This window comes from Carcharhinus amblyrhynchos, chromosome 9 (assembly GCF_965287045.1).
Source record: "Carcharhinus amblyrhynchos chromosome 9, sCarAmb.v2.hapA, whole genome shotgun sequence".
NCBI lineage: Eukaryota > Metazoa > Chordata > Chondrichthyes > Carcharhiniformes > Carcharhinidae > Carcharhinus > Carcharhinus amblyrhynchos.
Genome location: NC_137332.1, coordinates 48,683,703 through 48,707,209, shown reverse-complemented (window position 1 = coordinate 48,707,209; position 23,507 = coordinate 48,683,703). Strand labels below are relative to the sequence as shown.

The following is a 23,507-nucleotide window of genomic DNA, read 5'->3' as shown; positions in this document are numbered from 1 at the left end:
TCTGGAATTCTCTGCCCGTTGAAGTGGTGGAGGCTGCCTCGCTAAATATTTTTAAGACGCAGGTTGATGGGTTTTTGATAAGAGAGGGGATTAAGGGTTATGGGGAGAGGGCGGGAAAGTGGAACTGAGCAGCGACAGATCGGCCATGATCTTATTGAATGGCGGGGCAGGCTCGAAGGGCTAGATGGCCTACTCCTGCTCCTATTTCTTATGTTCTTATGTTTATGTTCTAAGTGAAACTTGTCTGAGTTCATCACATCTAAATTATTGTTGTGTTAATATGGAAGTGCTGCTTAATTGTTAATTTTGTATCTTATTTTCACTTTTATGCAATGAGATATTTGATTTTGATGAATTACTGCACATACTGTTATTGAATGAAAATAAAGTCTCATGTTAGCAGCTAAGAAAGAACACTTACCTAAGTAAATAAGGTGTAATATAAGCATTATGACAAGCAGAAATTAAAACATCATTTAATACATATTTTTAATAGCAGGGTCCATGAAGTGTGTTACATCACATCTGAAACCTTGTTTGAAACTATAGTATAATGAAATAAAAATCTCTTGTCTTTTAGTTGCAAACATTCCACGCAAGTTTGGTCAATTTCACTTCAGCTGTTGGCCATGTGTCCGCAGCATAAACAATGTTGTAATATGCAATCTTCCTTCAAGGACATAAGATGGGAATTTGAGCACTAGTAATATAGTGAGAACCAGGGTGCTATGCTGAGGGACAAGTTGAAGCAACCATGGAGACACTATTGTGCTACATCTGAAACAGAAATATATGTATATGTTTATTTACCAGGTCTGATATTGGCAACGGATGTCCAAAATGAATAATGCTGTATTCCCTGACCTGATTTTTCATCTAGGCAGACACAGTGCTCATTTGAAGAATACTCCATTGTGTAGGATATGGGTTTCAGTTATAAGCTGAGGGTTCATAAATGATGCTGAACATTGTACAATCATGAGCAAACTTCTGACCTTGAAATGGAAGGAAGATCATTGAAGGAGCAACTGAAGATGGTTGAGTTTAGGTCCCTACCCCAGTAAACCCATGTTCTGGAACTGAAATATTTGACCACAAACAACCACCTTCCTTTATAATCAGTATGACTTCAACCAGCGGACGGTTTTCCTCAGATTCCCATTGACTTCGGTTTTGCTCGGGCTCCCTGATACCATATTTGATCAAACGCTGTCCTGATGTCAAGTTGGTGACTCTCACCTCATCTCTGGAGTTCAGTTCTTTTGGCCACATTTGAACAACGGTTGTAATGAAAGCAGGAACTGAGTTCCTAGCTAAGGTATTACTAGCAGCAGGCTATTCTCAAATTTTATGCCTAAAATCATAGCAGAAAAAAGATATCAAATAAGAGTTGTATCATACCGCCACCTAATATGCGCAACTAACAACTATGCATATATTTTGTCATAATTAGAAACAGGAGCTCCAGCCAGTTGTTTCCCCCAAATCAGGGTCAATGAAATGTATTGTAGATTCTGTCTACTCCTGGCTGGTGTGCACTAAAATTTAAATGGTATTTATCTGCATTTACAGAATACAATTGAATAGATACAAGATGTTAATCAAGAGTACTTAGTAAGAATTTTAAGTTTGTTATTAGCGTTGATAATAAAGGTGTTTAAAAACAAACCTGAAAATAATCCTGTACAGTGGGCTTTATTTTGTTTGCTTACTTTCCTCACTTAAAGATAAAACTCTTGAAAGCATAACTTTCATTCAAAACAAGGAAAGTATCATCTTAGTGTTGCAACTTAAACAAGGAATAATTGTCCACCAAATTACAAAACAAGCAACACTGTTCGCCAACATAATAACACAAAATGTAGGTCAGTGGAAACTAGCAGTACACCATCAGCATAAGAAGAGCTTAAACTCGATGATGTGCATCAATTAAATTCTATATGTAGTCAAAGGTCATTGGGCTCTTAATCAAAGCTGTATTTAGTAGAGATGTTGTTTTGGCACCCTTCTAAAATCACATGCTTACAGAGTTTCTTTCATGCATTTATTCGTTCCAAGTTCTGTTCACACTTATCCTCTTAGAGATATATAAAAAAAACAACAAATGCCTTGTATTTATTTAATGCCTTTAGTGTGGAAATCTTCCCAAGATACTTCAATGAGGAAGGAAATGGACACTGCACAGAGGTATTGTTGAATATTTAGCTTTTGAGAAGTTATTTAAAAGCAGAAAGAGAGAAAGCGAGGGGGTTTAGGGAACAAACTTCCACAAACCAAGGCCAAGATTTGATGATTTGACCAGAATGGAATGAGGCAGAAACCAGACTAATGGGATTCAAGTATGGAATTGTTGAAGAGAAGGTTAGGAATCTTTTTGATGTTGGAGATAAGAGTATTTACAAAGAATGGGGAGATTAAGAACTGGGTCTTGAGAGCTGGGTGATAATGGAAGGGGAGGAAAAATGAACAGGGAATAGTTTCCAATGTCAGTGAACACAATTACAGAGAAGGGCAATTGAGCAGTGTGAAAGAGACCAAGGGTGCAAGAGGCGTTTTCCATTCTGGACAAAAATCAACAAATTATTCTGCCGCCATTATTCCTCCTTCCTCTAGTTCACTGCTGTGAAGCATTTGACAAGGTTAGTCATATTGTCCTCCTATACCTGTCTTTCAATGTAAGAGTCATAGAATCATAGAGGTTTACAGCATGGAAACAGGCCCTTTGGCCCAACTTGTCCATGCCACTCAGGTTTTAACCACTAAGCTAGTCCCACTTGCCTGTGTTTGGCGCATATGCCTCTATACTAATTTTACTCATGTAACTGAATGCTTTTTAAAAGACAAAATTGTGCCCCCTTCTACTATCACTTTTAGCAGGTCTCCCCTCTCACCTTAAACCTATGCCCTCTAGTTTTTAGACACCCCTTCCTTTGGAAAAAGATGTTGACTATCTACCTTACCTATACACAGAGTGATCAGAGCCTCCCTTGCTGCCCTTGCAAGCCTGACCCTTGCTCCCACCAGCTATCCAGCACCTGGATGGTGTATTGCTCATCATCCTCCTCCTCCTCCTCCTCCATCTCCTCTTCCTGTTCCCCTTCCTTCTCCTGCTGGGTGGCCTCCTCCCCAGCAGTGCCCAGCCGGTCAACCTCCATGTCTTCCTCCTCCAAAAAGTCTCCTTGCTGCTATACCAGGTAGGGCACAGCACATGACCACAATGGGATGATATTAGGGGCTATATTGGAGGGCCTCACCAGAGCAGTCCAGGCACCTGAACCACATTTTGAGGAACCTTATTATATGAGTGTCCGCCTCAATGTCAGGCCTCCACACAGGCATCATCAGCCAAGTCCAAAGTGGCTTTCTTAACTATGGCGTTGGTATGGTGGGACAGGACAGGTTGTTGGTGGCTGGACATCTAAGAATTTGAAGCTCTCAACCATTGTATTTCTACTTCATCCCTAATGATGTAGACAGGGGCATGTTCTCCACTACACTTCTCGAAATCAATGACTATTGCCTTCATTTTGTTGACAGAGATTATTGTCACCGCACCTGTTCACCAGATTCTCCATCTCATTCCTGTACTCTGTCTCTTTATTGCTTGAGATCCAATCCACTACAGTGATGTCATCAGCAAAATCGAGTTAGAGGGGAATTTGACCACACAGTCATAGGTGTATAAGTAGTACAGTAGAGGACACCGGTGCTGGAGGAGGTGTTGTTGCCTATCCTTACTGATGCAGCATGGGGTGACATGGTAGCAGAGCGGTTAGCACTGCTGCTTCACAGCATCAGGGACTTGAGTTCAATTCCCAGCTTGGGTTACTGTCTGTTCTCCCCATGTCTGTGTGGGTTTCCTCCAGGTGCTCTGGTTTCCTCCCACATTCTGAAAGATGTGCTGGTTAGATGCGTTGACCTGATCAGGTACTGGACTGTGGCAATTAGGAGAATTTCACAGTAACTTCATTGCAGTATTAATACAAACCTTACTTGTGATTAATAAATAAACGTATTTACTTTATTGCAGTCATATATGTAAGCTTATAGATTTATTACTCTCACAGTATCAGTCTCTCTCATTCATTCATTCATTCGGAATTGTACTTTGCTCACTTTGATGTACAATAGTCTGCATTGGGGTGTGCAATATTGCAATGCCTGTGATAATTATTCTGGAATTCATAATATTAGCAGTGAAATAAATGCTGTTTCTTGGTTTTATGCCAAGGACAGGCAACAACTTAAAATGTTAGGATTTATATCTCTCTCCTGATTAGTATGGTTAATTAGAAATAGATTCCATTAATCTAAAGTCAACAATAAAAAAATCAGAGACTAGAGTGTTCTCCCAACTTCAGCAGAAAATTGGAGAAAAGACATAAGCAGGCATTTATACTATTTGTTCTGTATTTCTGCCCACATTATGACAGGAGGTGAGGTAATCCCATGGAAATTGTCCTCCCAAATTTTGGCGTAGGAGACCATGATAGGGAACACACGTATAGGCCAGAATTTTACCAGCACACCCGTCCCAGTTCCAGGGCGGGTGAGGCTTGGAGAACAGCATTCTCCATTGGCTTCAGGCGGGATTGTATGAATCTCAGGCGGATGTACCAGTAAAATTCCGCCAATAGTCTCATTCTGCATGTTCATTTACTATTTTCTAAGTTACACAGAATTATTCTGTTCCCCATTAAGTCTGACATTGCAGACAAAAACTCAAACCACAATCATTGCATTTCACTTCTGCTGTAATCCAATGGAGTGGGAATTGCATTCCACAATCTGTCTGTAGTCTGAGATAGATAATGAAGAAAGACTGACGGTTGTTTCATACTGCTCGAAATAAACCATCATGTTGTTACTATTATCTCAGCTTAATGATCACAGTTTAGATCTTGAGGGACAAAAACATCTTGTGTCAAAATATTTTATTCATCACAACTTAAACATAGCAACTTTGATTTTTTAAACTTTTTCTTTCTTAGACATTAACTTTTGGTTACACTAACAGCAATAATCTCAAACAATGAATTCCTGGCTTCACATAAAAATCCACTATTGACGTTAACTAATCTTGATGCATCATGTACTTCAAAACTATTCAACAAATCCAAATTAAAAATTAAGATAATATATTTTCATATGTACTACCATACCAGCTAAAGGAAGGGATATGATGTTAGCATGATTTAATTTCTTCTGTTCTGCATTATTTGGTTTTACATTGCAGTATTTTTCAGTGATTATAATAATGATTATGCTGGGTAACAGGCCATCATGGTTTGTACATTCCATGGAAGGTAACAGGAATGTTGGTCTCCACTTCTGCCCTAGCTATTTCACTGAGATCCTTGGCATCAAGTATCAGAAGGAAGGCAGGTTTTTGCCCTGAACCTGGGCTTACAACCGAAGTCAGCAATACTCCTGTTAACACAAAGTAAAAGATTGTTGTCAGTGATATTTTCCTCTGCTTAATTCAAGTATTTCTTGCTGCCTCAGCCCAATGTTAATACAATCTCTTTCACCAATCTGCCTGCATGCATATGTGAAATCTAGGCTCCCATATTGGGAATCACACTGCTGCAGCCAGGACACAACTCAGTGCTAGGCAGTTTAATACGCTGAATGAGCCGTCAGGGACTTTCACAGATCATTCTTTGAGGTTTTGTTTCAAAAATAAGAGACTTGGAAAGCCTGAGACACCACAGCAGCAGATGCATCCATAATTGGACAAGTACATGAGGAGACTGGATATAAATGGTCTGATAGGCAGATGTTGCATGACAATTGGAAGTCCACCATCATATTCAAACAGACCCCAAATCTAGCTATTAAGAGTTCTGCTTATTGAAAAATGGCATGCACACCAATCCAAACAGTTTAGTTTCAAATTGACAAGGGCCATGACTTAGGGCTTTCCAAAGTTTGGAGTGTCACTGTGAATTAATTAACACTGCACAGCTTCCCAATCCTCATGAGCTTCCCATTTTTTTGTCCAACTAGGATCACTCTAGTCCAGTTACTGATGTACAAGGTTATCTGGAGCCAAAAAGGAAATAACCTAGGTCATAGTGACAAATTCAATCTGGTTTCACACTTTTTTGATATGGGAGGTAAACTAGAATAGAAACCTCTGTTGCCATTCAACATTATAAGCTGCAAAGCAAGACCATTTCAAATCCTACTGCCTCATCCAAAATTTATGTTAGCACCATGTCTCCTGCCAATGTAAAATAGCTGCACAAGATGGCTACTGATACCCATCTGCACATGCACACTTGTCCACAAGTGCAGAAAACCAATGACATTATTTGCAGGACATATGGTACCAGTTGGATCTTATTTGGATTCTGGATTACAACCTCCAAACCTCTGGGACTTCTTCCTGGTGACAGGCACAGATTAAAGGGAAGAGATTCAGAAACTGCAGGGAGGCTACAATTTCAAACCAGAATAAGTCCCAGATCTCTAAAAATGGATATGGAGATTATAATCTGGAATTGTGACCATCACAAGATGCACCAGAAGACTCTCTTCCCTTCCCATCCTGATCCACAGCTCCAATTCACCCTCGCCCCACTGACTTGTAGAACGTGTGCACCAAAAACCTCCAACCTCATCTGCTGTCGGGATTCTCCGTTGCTGCTGCAGTGAATGGAGTTTCGACTGAGTATCAAATTCTCCATTCTCACTGTCATCAGGGCAGGAACAAATGAGATCAGAGAATCCGCCAGAAGACTTTTTAATCATTGTTTGATCAGCATCTATGTTCCTGGCCACTGCTTACTCTATCGCTTGCAACGATGTCTAAATAAAACAGGACAACTGAGCACATATGGCGTTGGCAGCAAACACAGCCTTATTTTATACCATCATCTTCATCCAGTGCATCTGGACGTGGAACAAAGATGGGTTCTGATGGGTACGTATCTGGTTCCTGCCATAACCAATGCTCCTTGGTTTTCACATTTAACTTGTATATCTGCATGGAAAAAAAAAGGCATAAGTGAAAACAAATTCACTTGCTGCTAAGTACAATTTAATCCAGCTGCCCCAGTTTTTACCTTATCTGGAATAAAATGGTTCAATCCCAGTCCGTAAGCATAGGTGTAGTCCTTGCCACTGAATTTTTGATAGTGAATTTGAGGAAATTCAAATGCTGTAACATAGAAAGTTTGTTTTATGCGAATTTCAAGCATTCTCTGCAAACATCTCATGACATTCTTTTTGTATGTCCTTTTGTCAAAGTAAGGATGTTACCTTGCCGAGGTCCTGAGAAGAGTACTTCTGGTTCCAGCCAAATTGTCCCATCTTGCCGGACTGTAGCAGTGGCAGTTGTAGTGGTGAGAGACACTAGATTTTTGCCATGTTCAACCTAGGTAAAGACACAATAATCAAAGAACTGTAATGTACCTCCAGGTATAGTATTAAGGGAGAGGGCAGAAATTTTTCATTTCAGTGTTATTAATGTTTATGGGCCTAAAGCTCCACAAGGCAACTTTGGTGGAAGTACAGACAGAACTCTTGGGAGACAAGGCACTGACTGAACTGGTTGAGTTGGGTGGTGATGTGTTGGACTCCAAAAGAATGTACCAAGGACCCTATAGTGGAATCCAGGCTTAGCAAACAGCTTGGAATACCAGAAAGGTACGTACTTAAAAGAAAAATATAATTGATCAGCCCTCTTCCTAGGGGCCAATTGGCCAGTGATAGAGGCGGGGTGGTCTGAGCAATTCCTCCTCCTCAGGGACAGGCTGAAGTATCTGTTCGCATGGAACAAGCAATTCCAATGTAACCATTGGGTTTTGTAAAAGTGGAAGTAATTTACTCTCAATACATGACAGGAAACTACTGATTTGAAGTTACATCATGCAAATTAGGTTAGCAATCTTTTCAGAGCATGGACAACATTATGCACTCAAGCATGTAGATGAAGTGACTTTACTATCAGGGAAACCAAACGGCACATTTTCCTTTAGGTAAACATACGTGAATGTTGTTGAAAAGAGCCATGTTGCTGGAACTTTTAGTTTTGCACTCATTAGGACAAATGCAAGAATACCAAATTTCAAACAACAATTTATACTACAGGATAAAATGTTGCTAATTGGAGAGGTTTTGCCATAAAGAGGTAGGGAACTAGAGGCTCCTGAAGCTCCTAGGTAATTCAAAAAAGGTGCAAGCCTTGCTCCTTTTGTTGGCAGAGCCAAGTCCCTCCATATGAATCTATGTCACACCTAGTAAGTGTAAATGTATCATGTAATGAGCTCAACTGATTATCTTAAGTTGCATGTTCATGTAGCTATCAGCACACTCAGGATTGTTCAGCAAGTGCAGCCCAATCACAGACTTGCATATAGCATTTGCTTTTGGATCTTGCAAGTGTGGGCTGGTTGAGTACAGTCTGTACTCACTCTATAATGAATGATCTCAGGACCATGCTGTTTGATTAAATCAGAATGTGGAGATGCCGGCATTGGACTGGAGTAATCACAGTAAGAAGTCTCACAACACCAGGTTAAAGTCCAACAGGTTTATTTGGTAGCAAAAGCCACAAGCCTTCAGAGTGCTACCCCTTCATCAGGTGAGTGAGAGTTTTGTTCACAAACAGGGCATATAAAGACACAAACTCAATTTACAAAATAATGGTTGGAATGAGAGTCTTTACAGGTTATCAAGTCTTAAAAGGTACAGACAATGTCAGTGGAGAGAGGATTAAGCACAGGTTAAAGAGATATATATTGTCTCCAGACAGGACAGTTAGCGAGATTTTGCAAGCCCAGGCAAGTTGTGGGCGTTACAGATGGTATGACATGAACTCAAGATCCCAGTTAAGGCCCTCCTCAAGCGGAGCTTGGCTATCGATCTCTGCTTAGCAACTCTGTGTTGTTATGTGTCATGAAGGCTGCCTTGGAGAAAACTTACCTGAAGATCAGAGGCCGAACGCCTGTGACCACTGAAGTGTTTCCCAAAAGGAAGAGAACACTCTTGACTGGTGATTGGCAGGCAATGTTCTTTATCTGTTGTCGTAGCGTCCGCATGGTCTCCCCAATGTACCATGCCTCAGGAAATCCTTTCCTGCAGCGTACCAGGTAGACAATGTTGGCCAAGTTGCAAGTGTATGCACCGTGCACCTGGTGGATGGTGTTCTCATGTGAGATGATGGCATCCTTCGTGACACACAACAATGCAGACTCGCTAAGCAGAGGCTGATAGCCAAGTTCTGCACATACGAGGATGGCCTCAACCAGGATCTTGGGTTCATTTCACACTATCTGAAACCCCCACGAATTGCTCGGGCTTGCAAAATCTCACTAACTGTCCTGGCTGGAGACAATACACATCTCTTTAACTTGTGCTTAATCCTCTCGCCATTCACATTGCCTGTACTTTTAAGACTTGATTACCTGTAAAGACTCACATTCCAACCATTATTTTGTAAATTGAGTTTGCGTCTTTATATGCCCCATTTGTGAACAGAACTCCCACTTACCTGATGAAGGGGCAGTGCTCTGAAAACTAGTGGCATGTAAACAAACATGCCAAATACCAAATAAAACTGTTGGACTTTAACCTGGTGTTGTGAGACTTCTTACTGTAATTAAATCAGCCCATAGTTGGGATGTCCTGGCATCACACTGGCTCTGAAATTCATTATATTGCTCAATTGATAGGCAGAACAGTGCAATGACAGTTATGTAGCCCATTTCTCCTGGCAATATTCTGATTGAACCAAATAGCACATTCTTTCAGTTATTTTCAATAGGAAAAGTACAGAATGGCTTCAAATAACCCACACCTGCAAATCCCAAAACAAAGCTGCTACTGTTAGATATGATTCCACAATTGGACAATGCTTATTGAACAATCCAGCATATGCTAATAGCTACACTGCCACCCAATTTAAAATAATCAGTTTTGTTTGCTAATGGTGACACATATTCATACATAGGGATCTGTTCTGTGCTAACAGGAGGAATTTGTTCACTACTTGCATTTTTTTGAATTGCCCAGGAGCTCATTTCCTCATTTCTTTCTCTATAGTAATGCCTTGGCCAATCAAAATTGATTTGCCAATCAGCACCCTTTTCTTTTGTAGTTATAATTGGTTGTGATCATTCCAAGTTTGACATTCTTGCATTTGATCTGATAAGTGCAAGACAAAAAGCTTTAGCAACATGTTTCTCTTTTCAGCAATATGCAACTGTTCCTAAAAGAAAATCTGATTTTGAATACTTTTGAAGATATTAAACTTATTTTTCTGCGATGAGCACTTAGTCAAATTGCCAAAAGACCCGAAAATCCTTAGATATCAAAGGCCATCTTCAGCGCCCTTTAATTTGTTTCTATAATCTCCCAACTTAAACTAGCTTTTCCTCCATAGTTTTCCTTTGATCCCTTTAAAGGAGTTATTGTTGCTAGTGTTTATTTCACACAAGGTAATTGCTTCACATTTAGTCATCAACCTAATCAACATGTGGAACTCTTCATAAAGGAAGCTTATTCTTTCCTTAACCAATGTCCAAATACACAGATCAATTTTCCTGGGGTCAGCAACTGGGGTACACACATCGTCCGAGTCTATAGGATGAATGTGGCGTCTGCCTGCAATAGGCACAGATCAAATATTACTACATAAATAAGGCAGAAGGCCTTATTTTGGTCCTTCCATACTATTTTCCTGCAGGTTCATTAGTTGCCTACCTAATCACAGAGGCATGCTGAATAACACAATGTTGAGCCTTGTGCTCAGACCCCCCCCTCCCCCATCTCTCCCCTCAGATCTTCTACCTAAGTAAGGCAGGCATTTGTCATTTTTATCAATTTAGCCACATTTTTTGCTGTTTAGTAGACACTGACCAATATTACAATAAAAGCCCGTAAAAGTAATTTAAGTTCTGGTCATTAGAGTCAAATGAGAGATCTATTTGCTTGTGATAGTTTCAGACTCAAGAAATAAATGTACTTTCTCCTTAATATTCCATAATAATTAAAACTCACATTATTTATATCCAATGGCAGAACATATCTCCTAACTTCCGGCTGAGGGGCCTTTCTTGCATTTACTTTAATTTCTTCCCAGTTTTCACGTAAATTGGCAAGCCACAGGTAATTATATATAAACTCAAACCTGTATTGAAAGTAATACAATATTGAACAAAACAGTTCATGTGAGGTAGGAACTAGGCAAAACGCTTGCTAAAATTAAATGACTTTAAAAATAAATAATAATGAGATTTCATACTGTATGAAATCATTCGCGTATTTAAGATTACTAACAGGAACTGTTAGTACTGGAGAATGTGGTGGCACACCCTGCAACAAAATAAATGAATGATACTCATGGTGAGAATTAGTTACTACCCTACACAGCCAGGCTGCTACTGCGTTGGAGATACAGCGAGTGAAATATTGACACTTTAACAGGAAGGCTGACATGGGAGCCAGAGAGATTGTGGGGGAGAGGTAGAAAGGCAGAATACAAAATTCTTTGTTGTCAGGCTGTGATATCAAGAGCTTTAATAGAGGTATTCAAAATTATGAATGGCTTTGCTAGTTTCTCCTTATTTATTTCATTTCCAGTAGGAGAAGGATCATTAACCAGAGGACACAGATTTAAAGTAATTGACAAAAGCATCAAAGGCAACAAAGGGAATATTGCTTCTACTGAGTTGTGGTTTTGGCTGTTCTTTCTGAAATAATGCTGGACCCAGATTCAATAGTAATATTCAGAGGAGATTTGGATAAATACTTGAAGGGGAAAACAATTACAGGATTATGGGGAAAGATCAGGGGAATGGGATTAATTAGATAAGTCTACCACAGGCTGAATGGGCTAAATTGCCCACTTCTGTTCTTTATCTTTTCAATGATTCTACGATACAGTTAGATAGTCTGCACGCATTCATTTTGCAGGCTCACACATGAAGCATGGCCATGAGCGAGAAAGCAGATGGCATCCAATGACTGTTCTTCAGGATGAATCAGCACTTGTGAGTACTGCGAAAAATGTGAAAAAGTGGAATTTAACTACCCTTTTGAATTAAATATTGACATTTTTTGTTCTTTACCAAAACCAGAGAACTAATTAATATAGCTACCTACCCCTTCCAGGAGCATACATCAACAATAATAAAGCCACTGTCTTCATAAGTATTAATATGATGGAAAATATTAAATGCTGAAGTCCTGTAATTGATGTTATGGTATTCACCAGTTTTCTTGTTTGCAATATGGAACCATGTCTGTAAAACACAATTTCATGACTAATTGGAACTCAAGGTTCTGTCCAACTGTAACCATATAATCATGGCAGAAGGGCCATAAGCATTTTATGTGCTTCATGTTGTAATGGATAGGATCAATTTAAAATTAGCATTAAGAGAGGGAGGGAGATATATATGCTTTGCAGAAATAAACACCATTACACCTTTTAAAGAAGAAATTGAATAAATATTTGAAACCAGAACAACACTCTGCTATGGAAAGATAGTAGGACAATAGGATTAGTTTTGCATTGCTGGAGCACAGAGTGCAGCACAAGTACGATCAACTGTCAGCTGTAAGTTTCTATAGTTCTATCAGCACATATAATTGCTTATAACCAAAACTGCAAAGTTCTAAGCATTAATATATGCTTATATACATACCTGAAATAATGTAATCCCTTAAGTCAAACACATTGGGATTTATAGTTAAAAGAACATAAAAAGCTGGAAATACTCAGCAGGTCCAACAATATGTGTGGGAAGAGAAACAGAGTGGAATGAGTGGAATCATGTTGCGATATTGGTGGGGTCAACTGCTGCCTGGACATCAAAAAGCCCACCAAGCCAGTCAGGCAGTGGTAAGGGCAGCTACGGGCCTTCCCCTGGAATCAAAACCCCAGAGTGAACGTCTTTCCAATCAGAGGCCAGCAGCTGTTGTACTCAGCAGTATCACATGGGAAGAAAAGCACCTACAAGGATCCCAATATCATGGCCACAGGTATAATGTGGGGGTACAGAGGTTTTGCAGGGTGGGAATCAAGGGGAGAGAAGTGTAGGGAGGTTGGTAGCAAGGGCATGGGTGGAGAAGGGGTCTCAGCAGACCCTCTTTCCGATGTCAAATCACTCCATCAGATATGGAATGCCTTTGATCAGTGAACCAACAGCACAGTGATTAGTACTGCTGCCTCACATCACTGGGGACTCGGATTCAATTCCAGGCTTGGGTGACTGTGCGGCATCTGCATTTTCTCCCCGTGTCTGCATGTTTCCCCTCTGGGTGCTCTGGTTTCCTTCCACACTGCAATGATGTGCAGGTTAGGTGTATTGGCCACGCTTAATTGCCCCTTAGTATCAAAAGATGTGTAGGTTACGATGATTAGAGGGGTAAGTACGTAATGTTATGGGAAAGAGCCTGTGTGGGATTCTCTATCAGAGAGTCAGTGCGGGATTCTCTGTCAGAGAGTCAGTGCAGACTCGATAGACTGAATGGCCTAATGGCCTCTGTTTGCAATGTAAGGATTCTATGATTCTAACCCTCCCACTGGCCAGACAGGCCTTATGGTTTTAGTTGCCATGCATGCTGCAAGTTGAGAAGCCTGCCATTAGGTTAATACCAATGGCCAGGGCAGAATGAGGCCCTTAAATGCTCATTAATTGGGCCTCAATGGATAGTATGGCAGGAAGACTAACCATGGGCCCAAACTTAGTTCTGACAGAGGCAGGTAGGCAATGGGGTTCCAGTGTGCCAGCATCTTGCTTAATTCCCCCCTCCAACTCACCACTAGTGACAGCATAAGATTCTGCCACTCAACATTTCAGGTTGGGCCTTTCACCACAACCTGAAATATTAACTCTTGTTTCTCTCTACATAGATGCTGGGACTTTCCAACATTTTCTGTTTTTATTTTGGATTTCACCATCTGTAGTATTTTGCTTTTGGGAGTTATCGGTTGCTTATTTTTAGATACTTATCCATCCTGGATCAGGTTGATCTATACTTTGCTATTAATTTGTAAATAGTACCATATCATCAAATGCAATTGTTATTTTTACGTAAGTAACCATTGGTTTTTAAAAAATGTTTCAGAGGATGTTAGCATCGTTGGCTAGGCCAGTGATTTTATTGCCCATCCCTAATTGCCATTGAGAAGGCTGTGGTGAGCCACCTTCTTGAACTGATGCAGTCCCTGTCATATAGATACACACCCAGTGCTGTTAGAGGGAGAGATCCAGGATTTTAACTCAGTGACAGTGAAGGCACAGTGATATATTTCAAAGTTGAGATGGTGCATAGCTTGGAGGAGAACACACAGGTGGTGTTGTTCTCATGTATCTGCTGTCCTTGTCCTTCTTGGTCATAGAGGTTGCGACTTTGGAAGGTATTGTTGAAGGAGCCTTGGTGATTTGTGGCACTTCACCTTGTAGGTAGTACACACTGCTACCACTGCGCATCGGGGGTGAAGAGAGTGAATGTTGGAGGTGATGGATGGGTTGCCAATCAAGTAGGCTGCTTTGTTCTGGATGGTGTCAAGCTTCTTGAATGCTTTTGGAGCTGCATTCAAGCAGGTAAGTGGAGTGTCTTCCATCATTGTCCTGACTTGTGCTTTGTAGATGGCAGACAGGTTTTGGGGGAGTCAGGAGATGACTCACTCTCTGTGAAATTGTTAGTGTGGCATTCAGCAATGGTAATGTCATGGAATATCAAGGGGAGATGGCTAGATTATTTCTTGTTGAAGGTGGTCATTTTCTGGCACTTCTGTAGTGCAAATACTACTTGCCATTTATCAGCCCAAGTTGAAACATTGTCCAGCTCTTGCTGCATACAGACATGGACTGCTTTAGCATCCGAGGAGTCACGAATGGTGGCAAAATTGTGCAATCAATGAACAAGAGAACCAGTTGTCAAGTATATATTTCAAACTTTCAGTATTTTCTTTAATACTAAATGCGATTAAATAGTTATAGTTTCACCCAGAAAAGTATCACTCAGAAAACATAATCTCCTTGCAGAAGTAAAAAGAACCGAATGGTTACTTACTCCCATGGAATCATTTGACTCAAAGCAATCCATATAGGTGGTACTTCGCACACGCCACGATGACAGGAATTTCCACAGGTTAATTTTGACTGGTTGCTCCACAAACACAATGTAGTTTTCGCACAAACCAAAACTGTTTGGATAAAGATATTTCTGGTCACAGCTTTCAATGATTCAAAAACAAAGGCATTTATATGGAACACTTAACATAGGAAGGCATTGCAAGGTACTTTACGGAAGTGCAATTAAAATGAATTTTCTCTATTCATGTGTGTTATGGATAAGCATCCTGATTTAATGAAGAGGGTGATTTGCAATCTACTCTGAATATATTAAGGTCGTATACAAACAAATCCATTTTAATTTATTCTTGAGCCAAAAAGAAGAACCCTTAGGGCTGTTTAAACCTGTTGAAGTTCTGTGGCCACATTTTAAATAAAGGAGCTGCTAAAAATCTTCCTGGTGATTGTGCATTAACTGTCGAGTGTTTTTGGTTATTTACCAAGAGACCATTTCAATACAACCATATCAGCATATTATAACCTAAGGAGAATAGGGGAAAAAATTAAACACACAGGGCCCGATTTTACCATTGAGGGAGGCCAGATCATTCTCTGGTGAGGGAGGAGGAAGGCCTAATCGTTGTCTGGTTGGTGGTGGAGGGAAGCAGGCCTGATCATTCTCTGGTAAAGGGATGGGGAGGAAGGAGAAGGAGGAGGCGAGTCAGCTATACCTCTGGGAGTGGGGAGAGGGGAAGAGCGGAGGAAGGCCAGGTCATTCTCTGGGGGTGGGGGATTGGTGGGGAGGAGTGAGGCCATATCATTCTCTGGCTTGGGAGGGTGGGGAGGGGGCGGTGAGGGAGGAGGGAGGTGGGTAAGATGTATCTCTGGTGGGGGGCAGGCCAGGTGGATCTTTGGTGGGCGGGACGGGGAGGTTCAGGAGGGTCTGCTGCCGCTGTATGGTAAGGGGGTCATGAATGGTCTGGGTAGCGGGGGTGGTGGATGGATGAGGGGGACAGTTATGTTGTGGAGGTGGGGACACTCCTGCTTTTCACTCCCAAGCCACTTTATCTGCTTTCTGCAGCAGGAACGATCTGACACAGGTGCACTTTTTCAAATTGTTTTCTAACTGCGCATGCGCAGTTCATGCCTCCAATCATTTTGGGTGCAATAAGCCCTAGCCACAGCACAATTCAGACCTGACTTTTTTCAAGCCAAGTGCCAAAGGGGGTACCTGAAAGCAGGTTTCCAAGTCGGATCTGAATTGAAAATGGTAAAATCGGGCCCACAGAGTCTAATCCTGTACTCACCAAACATCGCCGCGTCCTATCCTGTACTCAGCAAACATCGCCGCGTCCTATCCTGTACTCACCAAACATCGCCGCGTCCTATCCTGTACTCACCAAACATCCATGCACATTGTTGGAACAGGCTAATGATCACCACAGCCAATCCTGATTGTTTCCATTTTCAGGTCAGGAACACTAAAGATTAAATTTATCCAACCTATTTGTTTTGAATAGACTCACTGGAAGATTTCTGTTGAAACTTTCACAAAATTTGAGTTGTCATATAATTTTAGTGTCTTTGCTGTAAGCTTTTAAATAAAAACTGTGTCAGCGGTTTTCCAAAAGCATCTAGGATTGTTTAATAAAATCGCTTGTCTGGGGAAAAAGCAAGACAAACCTGTGCACATAGGATGGCTTGAATCTTTCACTACATGGAAATTGAACAACCACTTCTGTTCTCTTCAATGAGTCTTGCCTATCTGTAATTATAAATGGTTGAATGTTAAACTGCAGAAAAATCATTAACTATTAAAAGTTCCATTTATAATTTTAGCATAGTACAGGCTAGTTATTTGGTTATATTAGGTCTACTGTGCTCATTGTGGATAACCTCTGTGATAAAAAATTTTAATGAAGACGAAGTATTCATAGAAATAAGCAGCTGCCCAAACAAAAATTCATGAGCTAGTGCCGATAAATTGACCATGAAACCTGACAGGTGGTTGTAAAAACTGAACATCTGTTTTGCGTATTTCTCTTTCAACTTGCATAACATGTCGACGGAATTCAGGAAATCCTGCTGTGAAACTAACTTCTAGGATGCTGTGTAAGAGTAGTTCTTCCTATAAAGGTCAAAACCCAACTCCTAATTATCTTCAATGATGCTCGGAGCTGGCTCTAACTTATTGCTGAAATGCTTGTGATGCTGATACTTAAAATGGCATTAGGTTAAGTATTCCAGGATTGTGGTCCAATGCGGTTTATAGGAGCACAGTGGTAGTGGGTAGCATGGTAATATAGTGGTTAGCACTGCTGCTTCACAGCATCAAGGACCACGGGACCTGGTTTTGAGTGACTTTCTCCTCATGTCTGCTTGGGTTTCCTCCCAGTGCTCCCACAGTCAAAGATGTGCAGTGTAGGTCAGCCATGCTAAATTGCCACTTAGTGACCAAGATATTAGGTTAGGGGGTTAGCAGGGTAAATACATAGGGTTATGGGGATAGGGTCTGAGTAAGATGCTCTGTTGGAGAGTCGGTGCAGACTCAGTTGGTCGACCTACTATAAGCAGTTATCACAAAGTGCTCTGGTGAAGCAATAACGAACTGTTTTGCAATTAAGGTGGTAATATATTAAGGCACTTCTGCTTCTTGCAGTTGACTAGTCAGTTTGACTCTAGAGACAAATGCACTGGCTCATCAAGTGAAGAGGACACTCAGTGCTAGTAATATTAGAAAATAAAAATATATAGCAACAACAATATCTTGTATTTACATATCATCCTTGACATACTAAACATCCAAGGTGCTTCATCACATCGTTAAACACCTAAATTTAACATATACAGTGATTAAGAGGGATGATCAAAATCTTGGCCAAAGAGATCAATTTTAAAGAAGAAAGAGCAAGCAAAGAGTCAGAGGTTTAGGCAGGAAAATACAGAGCTTAATGTCTAGGCAGCTGAAGGTGCAATTATCAATAATGGAGCAATTAAAATTGAGGAAGCTCAAGAGACCAGAATTAGAGGAGCACGGATATCTTGGAGGATTGTGGAGCTGGAAAAAGTTAGAGGTAGAGAGGTAGAAGCAATAGATTTTGAGAACATGGACGAGATTGAGAATTTTCAAATCAAGCTGTTGCTTAACTGGCAGTCAAAAAACACAGGTATGATGAGTGGACAGTGCTTGATGCAAGTTAGGACAGGGGCAATGGAGTTTTAGATGGTCTCACATTTACAAAGGGCAGAACACAGGAAGCCAACATAGTATGAATTGGAATAGTCAAATCCAGAGGCAACAAAAACACGGATGAGAGTTTGAGCAGCAAATGAAAGGAGTGGAGTGAAGTCAGGCGGTTTTGGGGGTGGAAGTAAACAAACACACTGAGGGATGACATGGATACATGGTTGGAAGCTCATCTCAGGGTCAAATGTGACAGAATTTGGTTAAGCCTCAAGGCAATTTGTAGGGAAAGGGATGGGGTCAGTGGTTAGGGAATGGAATTTGTTATGGGACAACCTTATCTTTGTCTCTGAAGCTTTAAACCAGCTTGCAAATAATCTAAGATAAATGGAATATTTCTTTCTAATGATAAATAAGTCTTGTTGCACCTGCTCCTTTAAGAGAAGGCACATTTTTGATTGGAAACTATATGTAGCCAATATCTTTCAGAACCTAAGCAAAAAAAAATGCAGCCTTGGACAGACAAAAAAACTTGATTTCAGGAACCTGGAAACTAAGCATTATTATACTGGGTTTTAACATTTGCCCTCTTACTCACAGTGGAGCTGTCACTGAGGGAGACAGAGAATACTTTCAAAAGCATGAGCTAGACTTTCCAAGCGTTGAAAAAAAACCATCTGTAACTGCAGGCAACAGTTGCCAGCAATACCAGGAACTGGAATTAATATAGAATTGAAGAAGATTTTATGAAAGTCTTTGATTATTTACTTTTATTTAAAGCAATTGTAACTATCTGGCCAAGGAAGAGTTGCTTGCTGTAGCTATATAAACAATCAAAAGAATGATGGGATGAATTTGAGCTTGTATTCTCCATCTGCAGGAACGGCAGTACATTTTCAAAATCCGCCATTGAGTTTCCAAGTTCCGATCTTACCGGCCCCTCGTCAGTAGAGTGACGTGAAATACACCAGGGAACTGCAGAAAGCTCATTCCAATACACTAACATGTCATTAGCGAGCACTCTCTCCGGCACAGCACCCTCTTCACCAGGCACTGGTGATGGCATGCCGGCACCATTTATAACAGGTTCACCTAGACGTGAACCTGTCTTGGCAGTCTCCCTGGGTTTGCAAAGGTAAGTTATAGCCAATAGGGAAGAGTGACATGTCCAGGCAGAGGTCTGGCAATGCCCCCCCCACACTGCTCCTGAGCACAAATTGGCACTGCCAGGTTGGCACCATCCTGTTTCAGACAGTGGGGTGGGGGAGAAGGGGTTGATGCTTGGGGTGGGGTGTAGAGAAGTGCCGACTCCAATCAGGGGTGGGGAAAGGAGACCTCTGTGTCAGGCTTGGGGGGGGGGGGGGTGGGGTGGGGAGAGGTTTACTTGTGTTCTGATTGAGGTGCCCTTTAAATATGGAGGCCTAATCTCTGAGCAGTGAGTTTTATTGTGTGTTTAGGCCCTGCTGTATGATGGCATGAAGTCCCGTTGATTTTTTTTTGGCAGAGTGTCATGAGATTTGGAGAGAAAACTGACCAGTTTCTCTGGAGTGAAACACATTGATTTTTCTTGCCAAAAACAACACTTTGCCATTTTTTGGTATGATTTTGTCCGATGTGTCCTTCTGAATACCAAGAAAAATATTCAATATATCTATTTACAAGAGTGATCCGTTTAAACATCCGTCATCGTTTTCAACTACTGCTGGAAAATTACAGTGCAATAACTGCAACAATAATTTGTCGATTAAGTACATCTGCGCTATCATTAACCCTCCCCATACTGAGATTTTGATTGATCTCTATAGCTGGAATAGTTTGAAGAAAAATATATGTATAATATGTACCTGGCTGCAGTGGAGGTATTTTGATAATATTGTAAGCAAAAGAAAATCTCTTCCCAAAGCAATTGCCAATATTGTAGACAGTTCCATCGTGTTCAATATGAGGGTGAGCAGTCACACCATTAATCACACAATAGTTGCAAAGATCCACCTGCAAAATAAAATTAAATCACAAAATGCACACTAAAATTTGAATCAGTTTCTTGCACATAGCCTAATTTCTTAATGTGTAATAAGATCTTTAGTTCACCTGGACATTCTCTTCAACTTCATATGTTTTGTAAACTATTATGCTCCTACTTCTGCGGTTTAGCAATGCTCTTCAGCACTGTCCAAGAGTGAATGGTGGAAACTTAAGGCCAGTATTAACTTTACAATGCAAATAAAAATCAGAAACTATTCTTACAACAAATGCTGACTGATATACTGAATATAGGCAACAATTTTGTTTTTGTATCAATTTCAGACGCTGCAATGATTGTAAAACAAAACAGCATATATATCTGATCCCACATTAGGTAGACAGCAGGTATCAGGACATCTTACTAGTGGTATAGCGTGAGCACATTGCTAGCATCCTCCTGCTCAAGCATGAGGAGGTATTAATTTTTTATTGTGCCCCTTTCTACAACCCAAATCATTAAGCCTTGGGATATTTGAACACATTCTCTAACCTGGCTTTCAGGTAACGCCTTCCATTAGCTGTCACCTCAAATATAAGAGATTTCTTCTCAATTGTGCAATGGGCATTTGCCTTTATCATGGTTGAAAGACCTGCCAGGGCAGCTTGTATCATGTCATCCACCTTACTATTGCACACCAGTGATTTAACTGCATTTATTCATCACCAAATGTTTAATCCAGGTTTCCTCAGAAAAAGCTTTGGCAGAAAGGTTTCCCAACACATGGTTGACTCTGCCCTTCAAGGCAGTCAGTGACAGTATGCACCAGAGCACTCCCAATACACATCCAACAACAACTTGCATTTATATAGTAGCTTTAATGCAATAGCATCCCACCAAAAATAAGTTAAAAACATTCCCTTTTATATGCCATACAACCAGCTCAAAGCTTGAACCTTGCACATGAACCAGGAGGAAACCCTTCTGAACCATAAAGGTTAACTGTTTTACAGTAGGATATTACTATTGTTAAAGTAAAATGGCAACAGCCAAATGTCCTGAATGGTCTCAGCATGATTCCAGGTGAATTTGTCTTGGTTGATGCTGGCATCCACCATGATCTCTAATTCATGATATTAATATTGATATTTTCTATTCACTACCATAAGAAATCCATTTTGAAACTGCATAAAATAATTTCTCACTAGCTAGGCACCCACTAACATATCCCATTGGTCAACCTAATATTCACGATATTGTGTCAAGTGTCAGCAAAGAAATATCTGTGAAAGGAGTGATGGCAATATTTGCAGAAATGTTCAGAACAATGACTTAGAGCAATGCCATCCATCACATAATTGTCATTGGTATTGGAATAGGACTGCAACACTGTAAAACTTTATTCTCTGCTCTTAAAAGAGAGATTAACCATTTGGAGCTGGAGATTTGGTTCAGTTCTGTAGCTTTCAGCTTCATTATGATTGCCACTTGAATCATTTGGTTGAATGGCCATGAAGGCAGTTTAAGTTTCATTTAAGCTTTACAGCATTCTACAATATTGTGCAACACCATAACCTTCTGTTTCTCAAATATGTCATGTGATAACTATTTTCTTGGGAAGTATAAGAATGTAGGAACATAAGATGTAGCAGCAAAAATAAGCCATATAGCCCTTTGAGCCTAATCTGCTATTCAATAAGATCATGGCTGCTCTTTTGACCTTAATTCCACTCTTCTGCTTGATCCTCTTGTCTATCCCTTGACTTCCGGTAGAGTTCAAGAATCTATCAATCTCAGCCTTGAAGATACTCAATTACTGCTTTCCACAATCCTCTGGAGTAGAGAGAATTCCAAAATTCACGAAAAAGTTCCTCTTGATCTAAGTGTTAAATGATGAATTCCTTATCCTGAAATTTTGCGACTTTATTCTAGACTTTCTATCCAGGGGAACTAGCCTCTCAGCATCAACCCTTTCAAGTCCCTTCATTCTAATAACTTTCATTGAGAACACTTCTCATTCTTCTAAACTCAAAGAAATAAGACATCCTATCTACTCAACCTCTTATTATAGGACAACCCTTTCATCCCAAGGATCAAATTACTGAACATTCACCACACTACTTCCGAGGCAAGTATATCCTTCCTTAGAAAAGGAGATCAAAACTTATGAGTAGTACTTCAGTTGCGGTCTCACCAAAACCCTATACAATTGTACCAAAATTTCCTTTCTTCAATCTCCTTACAATAAAAAGGAATGTGCTATTTTTCTTCTTAAATACTTCTTTTACAACTATACCCAAAATCTCTCTGAACATCAATATTTAAAAGTTTCTTGACATTTAAAAATGTTCTGTTTTCCTATTCTTCCTGGTAAAGTAACAATCTCACATTATTGCCCACTAACATAATCTGTCTGTATCTCTATGCAGTTTCTTTGTGTCCTCACAATTTACTATGATATCTAGCTTTGTGTTGTCAGCAAATTTGATATGTTGCTCTTGGTACCTTCATCTAAGTCATTAATAAACATTGTAAATAGTTGAGGCCCTAGCACTGAGCCTTGTAGCACTCCACTCATCACAGCCAGCTCTATTTATGGTTATTCTCTACTTTCTTCCCATTAATCAATTCTCTATCCATGCTAATGTATTACATAAGAACATAAGAAATAGGAGCAGGAGTAGGCCATCTGGCCCTTCGAGCCTGCCCCGCCATTCAATAAGATCATGGCTGATCTGTCGTGGCTCAGTTCCACATTCCCGCCCTCTCCCCATAACCCTTAATCCCCTCACTTATCAAAAACCCATCAACCCGCGTCTTAAAAATATTTAGCGAGGTAGCCTCCACCACTTCAACGGGCAGAGAATTCCAGAAATTCACCACCCTTTGAGTGAAGAAGTTCTTCCTCAACTCCGTTCTAAACCGCCCCCCTTTTATTTTGAGGCTGTGCCCCCTAGTCCTACTGTCCTTTCTGAGCGGGAAGAGTCTCTCCACCTCTATCCTATCCATCCCATTCATCATCTTATACATCTCAATGAGATCTCCCCTCATTCTTCTAAACTCTAACGAGTACAAGCCTAGTTTATTCAGCCTCTCTCATAGCTCAACCCTGGCATCAGCCTAGTAAACCTCCTCTGCACCCCCTCCAAGGCCAAAATATCCTTGCGTAAGTACGGCGACCAAAACTGCACACAGTACTCCAGCTGCGGCCTCACCAATGCCCTATACAGCTGCAGCAAGACCTCCCTACTTTTATATTCAATCCCCCTCGCTATGAAGGCCAGCATCCCATTAGCCTTCCTGACCACCTGCTGCACCTGCAAGC

The 23,507-nt window shown here is 40.6% G+C and overlaps 1 protein-coding gene across 1 annotated transcript in view; it reads right to left on the bottom strand.

Moving 5' to 3' along the window:
- Positions 1-200: 200 nt before the first annotated feature.
- The window catches only part of LOC145347775 (retinoid isomerohydrolase-like), a 45,052-nt gene continuing 21,745 nt past the window's right edge, over positions 201-23,507 (bottom strand). Inside the window, exons 6-14 of the mRNA XM_080195573.1 lie at positions 20,064-20,211; positions 16,719-16,800; positions 15,034-15,166; positions 12,112-12,251; positions 11,008-11,137; positions 7,267-7,381; positions 7,071-7,165; positions 6,877-6,988; positions 201-5,430 (exon numbers count right to left, since the gene is read on the bottom strand). Of these exons, the coding sequence (XP_080051699.1) occupies positions 5,282-5,430; positions 6,877-6,988; positions 7,071-7,165; positions 7,267-7,381; positions 11,008-11,137; positions 12,112-12,251; positions 15,034-15,166; positions 16,719-16,800; positions 20,064-20,211 (1,104 nt within the window). The 3' untranslated portion in view covers positions 201-5,281. The remainder of the gene's footprint in view (positions 5,431-6,876; positions 6,989-7,070; positions 7,166-7,266; positions 7,382-11,007; positions 11,138-12,111; positions 12,252-15,033; positions 15,167-16,718; positions 16,801-20,063; positions 20,212-23,507) is intronic.